This window comes from Aphis gossypii, unplaced genomic scaffold, assembly GCF_020184175.1.
Source record: "Aphis gossypii isolate Hap1 unplaced genomic scaffold, ASM2018417v2 Contig00092, whole genome shotgun sequence".
Classification (NCBI taxonomy): domain Eukaryota; kingdom Metazoa; phylum Arthropoda; class Insecta; order Hemiptera; family Aphididae; genus Aphis; species Aphis gossypii.
The window spans coordinates 24,211-31,799 of record NW_026083012.1 but is presented as its reverse complement, the minus strand read 5'-3'; the positions used below and the strand labels follow the sequence as shown (position 1 = coordinate 31,799).

General features: G+C 30.3%; 1 protein-coding gene and 1 pseudogene across 1 annotated transcript; one reads left to right on the top strand and one right to left on the bottom strand.

The window, feature by feature from the left end:
* Positions 1–415: 415 nt before the first annotated feature.
* Positions 416–4,166, top strand: LOC126553189 (uncharacterized; annotated as a pseudogene).
* A 965-nt stretch (positions 4,167–5,131) lies between these two features.
* On the bottom strand, positions 5,132–7,118 carry LOC114121650 (52 kDa repressor of the inhibitor of the protein kinase-like). Its single transcript, XM_050208354.1, has 3 exons — positions 6,000–7,118; positions 5,745–5,955; positions 5,132–5,478 (listed from the first exon to the last, which is right to left on the bottom strand). Exons 1-3 carry the CDS (start codon positions 7,116–7,118, stop codon positions 5,132–5,134), a joined length of 1,677 nt encoding a protein of 558 aa, XP_050064311.1.
* Between the last annotated feature and the right edge of the window lie 471 nt (positions 7,119–7,589).

Sequence of the window (7,589 nt, the reverse complement as noted above, 5' to 3'; positions counted from 1 at the left end):
TACTCCAGAAAAACCTTACTTTGAAACAGCTCATATTCCTGATGGGAAAGTATTTGGTTTCGCAGACGTCCCACATCTACTTAAGCTTGTAAGAAACCATCTACTAGACAATGAATTACATTTATCAGATGGCAGAATGATAAGTAGAGCTTCATTAGACGCATTAGTAGAAATACAAACAGGCCAGCTTAAAGTAGGATGGAAGTTATCTAAAGCCCTTTTAAATGTCAAAGGTAGTGAGCGTCAAAATGTCAAAGCCGCAGCAAAAGTATTGTCATGGAATACAGCCAGAGCAATACTGTTTGCTGGAGACAAAAATCTATTATAAGGGAAAAACGGAGAAAATAATTATGAAGTAACTTCATATTTTATTGAGCTTACCAATGTATGGTTTGATGTTCACAATTCCATAAACATGTATGGATCACATTCTGGGTTGCATGCTTATGGAATAAATTTAACTGAACAAAATAGAATACTTGATGAAATGTCTTCTATTATCAAAGGGTTACGAGTGAAAAAACATATTAGTATGTTACCTTTTCAACATGGAATTTTATTGAGCAATTCATCACTCAAACAGCTATTACCTTATTTAAAAGTATGCATATATTATTATATTATAATTAGGTAGTTTTATATATTAAAAAAACATAAATATTCTTACTAACAATTTTTAAAATTTTAGGACCGTTTTATTGAAGTTCATTATATACCTGGAAGAAGACTCAATCAAGACATCTTGGAAAATTTATTTTCATATCTTAGGTCAATGGGTAATACATCCGATAATCCTGCACCTTTAGACTTCATGCGTCGGTTAAAAAAAATATATCCTTGGTAAACATTCTGCTGCCATATTTAGTAACCTTCAAAACACTAAAGATGACACAGATGTTAACAATTTATCAATGGATATATTAAACAAAAAGAAGCCTATACAAAATACAAAAGACGAAGAGGAAATTGTACTTACTCAAGATATTTTTGATGCCATACTTGATGGCAAAGAACTAATATTGTCACGTAGCACAATATAATAATAAGAGAAAAACGAAAAGAGAAACACCACCAAAAAAAGTGTATACGATATTAAGGAACAGTTAATATAAGAACAATAAAAAAAAACAACCTGTCTTTTCTTATACGAATAATAATTATAATAATATAACCACCAGAGGTGCGGAGGCACAGCTGCACAAAAATAAGTATCCCGACAAGTATAAAGTTAGCGGAGAATCGAAGCAATCGAATATATATATATAATAATAATATATATATATATCTTTATTTACAAATAAAAGTCACTGTCGTTGGGAACAACGAAATACATAAAAAAAAAGACAACTCGAATATAAAATCAGTCGCAGAAAAAGCATACAAGCACGGACTTTAAATTGAACGGCGGCGGACTGGGGATCGATCGTAACCAAGGTTAACGATAGACAAAAACGCCGCCGAAGCTCTCGGTGGTCGTCACCCACGCCGCGGGAGCTTCGGGGCTCATCGCCGACTCAGAAACTGGTTCGATTAATCGCTCGGGTGTCTCGATTGATTATCGAACGAGTGGTGATACCTAGGCAAGGGGGTCTAGCGGGTGAGATCGCGGTATTCGTGCGACACGACCGTGTCAATATATGAGGAAGAACCTATTGATCTAAGTAATACAAATATTTCCAGATCAGTTACTTCAATGGCTGGATTACAATATATAGCTGGTTTTGTTACTCATCATTTCAAAAACAAATACCCTGAACTAGGCTAATCAAATTGGATGTTAAAGGCAGATTCAAACTGTCCAGATTGGATTTTATATGCATCCAAGGTAAACTTAACTGTTCCATCTCATGAGTTGATGGAAGTAACTAATGTGATGGATAAAGAATTTAATAAATTTCACGGTGAATATTTTTCTAAAGAAAATAAAATAATTGACAAAATAGTAATGAAATGTAAAATATATTATAATTACAAGTTACCAATACCAGAAGAAGTTCTTGTATACTTAGTCCGGACAAGAACACTAATTTCTATAAGAGAAATCAATCAAAATTTTAAGCAAAACTAAATTCAACAAAAAAGAAATAAAAAAAACTATCAAAAGTAATAAATATAGTACCTCAAAGTATCCAAAAAACTTTAAATCAACCTCTACAATAAACAAAAATATCACGTGTAAATACTCGTATAATAACTTGAGTACAAATTGTCTTATAAATGTATAATATAGTAGTAAGAATGATTTAGTTTTAAGTATGTCAAAAGTATATTTACCTACTATATAATTGTACTGTAGTAGTGTAGTCTGTAATAAATTGTAATAAACTTCAACATTTTAACAAGCTACAAAGTACAAGTCAAGTCCAAATTTTTAATATAGCGTATTTTCAAATTTCTATGAAAAGAAAAATTGATATAATTGTAATTTGTGATATCCCTTTACGCAGCCATTTTGTATCTGATGATAACAATTTTTGTCGATATGCAATAACCTGTATATTTCAACCATGCATACATCATTAAATTGGTTAATTTTATAAATGAATTGATATTAATTAAATAGAAAATAAATTGTATTTATTTAGTACCATAATACAAGTTTAATTAACAAATTATTAAATTAAATTTAGATATCTGACATGTGTAAACCGACTCTACGGTTGTCCTGTTTCGGGACACATGCAAATTGAAGCTGGAACTCGTATTCATATTTCTGCTACTAATCCACAACACACTCATGAACCTGCACTTCGGTATGCAGTGACTTACCAAAACATTGTAAACATACTTCATGAAAGGGCAGTTACAGAAAATACTGTTGTGCAAATAATTGTTGATCAAGAGATGCTACAGTGAGATTAATATATATTAATTACTCATAAAATATAATACAAATATTTACTTATATATGCAAATATCCTGAAGCAGCAATGGATTTGGGAAGACCGGCAGCAATACGAATAATTGCTAGAGCTAGGCTTAGAGTTAGCCCACCAATACCTGAAACTCTAAGAGCTTGGGTGGGGGTGTTAACATCAGGAGAATGGAGTCCAAGGTTGCAAATAAATTTTAATGGGCAAATGGTTCCGTTTTTCCAAGGACCATTAGAAATATTGCACACGGACAACTCTATAGAATTTGTAGGCATAGTATTTGCAAATGTTGGTTTTTTGAATGAGAGTGCACCACATATACGCACTGTTAATACACTGTGTATGGATGGTACATTCCAAGTACGACCACAACAACCACCTGACCAATTATTTACTATTCAAATTATTATTAACAATGTGGTTAGTTGTTTTTGTCATAAATACACATATTGTTTATTTTTTATTTTAACTTTACTCATTTCCAGGCAATTCCAATTGTGCATGCTTTGTGAGTGAACCGCCGGACAGAAACTTACTGCAGGTTACTACAATTTCTTAGGAATGATCTGAATCTGAATATTACATTTAATAATTTGCAAATCATTACTGACTTCGAACAAGGGCTAAGAAATGCTATTACAAGGTTGATCCCAGAAGCAAACAATTCAGGATGTTGGTTCCATTTCATACAAGTATTGAAAATACAACAAATCATCAATAATTTATCATTAAATATTTTGCTTGGTTGAGTTAAACACTTAAAAATCTATTTATTTTTCAGGCAATTATTCGATTTGTTAGAAGCCATCAACTGACACATATTTTCACAGTAAATGAAAATGCCAGGCGTATTTTGCGAATGGTATAATACATTATCTTACAATACAATCAATTGAATATATACACAATGCACAAAATACTTAGGTATTTTAGTAGGTCGACTTAATAAGTAAACATTTTATTAGGGGGGGGGGGGGCTAGGATATAACATTTGGAATATGTTTTCTGGATTTTCTGTGTTATATTTTTTTAATTTTGCAACAAAGTTAAGTTGTCCTAATTTTCAAAAAAAATTTTATACACACAGAGATTAATAAATGGCAAAAAAAAAAAAAATTAAACTACAAAAAATTAAAAAAATGACAAAATGAAGTGAATATCTTTAGATACAGAGTTGTAGTTGATGCAAATTTTAAACATACATTTTTACCTTAGTTGATGGCGTTACCTCACTTTCCAGCAAATCAAATCACATACCACGAAAATTCGTTTTCTATACAGTTGAGTTTTTAGGTTCATACAACAATTAAGTAAGTTAACTAGGTTAATTAATAGTGTTAAAACAAGCATTATCGTTTTTCTATTTCAGTCACGGACTACAATATTGTTCGAGAAATGGAACCATTGATTCGGCATTTTAAACGCTTTTGGATGGATAGAGGCTCCGGAAAGATTCGCAGTATACAAGTTGCAGTACAGAACAAATAATTATATTGAATCATATCATGCATCACTTTTACGGCTAATGAGGCAACATCCACGACTATATAGGTTTTATGGTAATTTTTAATCAAATTAAAGTAAATGTAAAACTAAATACAGAAGTCAATATAAGTAAATAATTCTCTGGTTTGGTACATATGCTTATAGATCATTTAAGAACAGTGGACATCCGAGCACAAAACGATTTGGTTCGAGCAGTTAATGGTCAAAGGGTATAATTATTGTAATAGTTATTTCTAGTTGGTAAATCTATCCAAGTTTGTATGATAAGTATTGTTTACTAGAGATCACAACAAAGACCAAATTAAGAAAAATATTGTTTAAAATTATTAATTACAGTGTATATTTTTTTTCAAATTAAATACAAGTACCTACATTGTTTTACATCTAGGTATAGGCTATTATTCGATAAATTAATATTTATCACTAGGTACCAGGAGCGGATCCAGAACAGATTTATGGGGGGGCCATCAAATATTATTAATAAAATTTATCAGGGTGTAATATGTTAATATTTTTGGACATCAGGATAATGATGATTAGGTTACCTTTAAATAGACCAAAAAATAATTAAACAAACATTTTTTTAAAAAATATTTAGGTTATGCTCAATCTCACTTTATTACTTATAAAATATTTAATTACATTACTTTTTCTACATTTAAGCTAAATTTTATTATAGTTAATAATTTACGATAAATTCTAATCAAAAGTACAACTTAAAATTAGCTTAATTTTCTTATTTCTTATGATTTTCAAATTGCAAATGGAATTTTTCTTTTGCTTTTGGAGAAACGTTCAATTAATTTTTCAACATCGATGTCTATGTCCCTATGGATGTTCAATAATGCAAGTCCAGTCAAGCGTGTTTCACACATTGTTGATCTTAACCATGTTTTAAGACGCCGTAATGAAGAGAATGTTCTTTCAGAACTAGAATTACTAATGGGCAATGTAATTAATAATTTTAGTATTTTATTTATTAAAGGAAAAATGTCTTCATCACAATTCTGTAATACTTCAATGGCGTGCTTAGAAATTACTGAAGAATCCTTTTGATAATCACGTATCCATTTTTCTTTCCAAATGTAGTATTCACCAACTAATTGCGAGGATATCTCATCATTATGAAGTAATATTTGAAAATCTTTGGCATCATTTTGTCAGTTTCTTCTTTTTGGTAATTTGATAATTTTAAAAAATTAGACGGCAGAAAAGATGATAACTGAAATAATTCCAATGTATTTTGAGAAAAACGTGTTTTTAAGTCATCTATAACATTATCCAATAAAGGAATAAATATTGTGATTCTGTAATAGTCTTCTACATTATTAGTAGAATAGTTTGAACGATTTTTTTGTTGCTTACATATTCTAGGCAATCGTAATTCTACATCGATAATTTTTGCTAAGTCTTCAGATAATTTAAAAATATTTGAAAATTCTGTGTCAACATTTTCACGACATTTCGAAAGAACTTGTAATGTATCTTTAATAGTATTTGCTGCTGTACTCAAATCTAAATTTTTTTCTGGAAAATTTTGATCAGACAATATGTGAAATTGAGCAAATGCACAAGACTAAAAATAGCAATAATAAATTCACTGGCACATAGTGTTGTTACAAGTATTTTTGCTTTTCCAGAAGTTTGGGAATCTTTCCATGTTGTAATTTCAGTTAATGTATTAATAGTTTTAGGCATGTCTTGTAAAAATCTAGTAACCCCTTCATGCCTCTCAATCCATCTCGTTTCACATAATCCTGTTAGCTGATGCCCAATATATTTCTTCAAAACTACAGTACGTTTTGCTGACACAGAAAAAAAACCAACCACTTCTTTAATAATTCCAACTAAATTTCGTAGACTTTGAACTTTATTTGATTTTGAAATCGAAATATTAAGAGAATGATTGTAACATGGACATCTACGGGCATTCGGTGAACTTTTTATAATTACAGCTACAGCTCCACAAACTTCTGATGTCATAACACTACAGCCATCGGTACCAATACCTACACACTTGTTAAGATTCAGACCCATTTCTCTCAGTTGATTTAAAACAATTTGCCCTAGCATTTTCCCAGTTATCGATATTTTTTCTATTTTCTTGCAACTTTCATAATTATCTAAGGTACTATCATTATTTACTTCTTCGTCATCACTTAATTTATTATAATAACTCTTTAGTTGAATAAGTCGAGCTTCGTCAAATGCATCAACAAATGTCACAAAATCTTCTCTAATTGTTATTTCATCAATATATCTTATGACTAAACTAATTTGTGATCGTTTAGACACATCTAAGGTTTCATCAAAAACTATGCTGTAAAAGATAACCGTGTCTGTAATTTTATTTAAAATACTGTCTAAAATTTCTTTACCACATAACTCAATTAATTCGTTCTGTATTGTTTTACTAATGTATGTTGCCTTCGAAGAAGATATCTTCAGATGATTTTCAAGCGTAGAATCTCCGACTTTGACTCGAAATTTTAAAAGCTCTCTAAAATGACCTTCGTTTATTGAACTTCCTCCATCTTCAATGGTAGACGGTAAATCTAGTTGGCCATCATCTCTATGCCCTCGAAAGGGGATGTTTTGTCTTCCCAAAAATATTATACTTTCTATGATTGGAATAAGTCTTTCCTGATTTTCTTTTATTCCTTGCATTCGTTTCGTATTTAATAAATTGTGTATTTGAAGTTTGGGATTATTGTAATTCTGTAAAAAAAGTTCAGCCATTTGGACAGACTCATTGTGATATCTTGTGATTTCATGTCTATGTAAATCCCCTGTACTTCCTAGTAATTTTGCAAACTTTGTCAATGGTTGAGTAACTAATTTTTTTAAATCTATATTACGTTGAAAACCACCTTGTTTTTGTACATTAAACAAAGGACAATATTTGCAATATAAACCTTGTTTTGATGGTGAAAATACTAACCATTTAAAATTATTTAAATGTTGTTGCCCAATAAATCGACGTATTATTTTACCTTTTTTTATTATGCTCAGAGAAAGGAAATACGTAGTTTATCGGCGGTATCCAATGATTTATTAAAAGTTCACGCTTCGTATAATCGTCAATATTTTTTTCAATATAATCTCCTATGTCAATAGTATGAAGATGAAAATCATGACTAGAAGATGCAAATACTAAATCAATGTTCGAATTAAGATCTTTTACTGAATTGCCTGAAATATTTTCTTCAG

Bases quoted from the DNA above. Each gene is read 5' to 3' on its own strand.
- LOC114121650 (XM_050208354.1), bottom strand. From the start codon at position 7,118: ATGGCTGAACTTTTTTTACAGAATTACAATAATCCCAAACTTCAAATA. The intron at 5,956-5,999 runs GTAACAACACTA...TGCTATTTTTAG, and splicing joins CTGGAAAAGCAAAAATACTT to TCTTGTGCATTTGCTCAATT. The intron at 5,479-5,744 runs GTAAGCAACAAA...CCTCGCAATTAG, and splicing joins ATTACGATTGCCTAGAATAT to TTGGTGAATACTACATTTGG.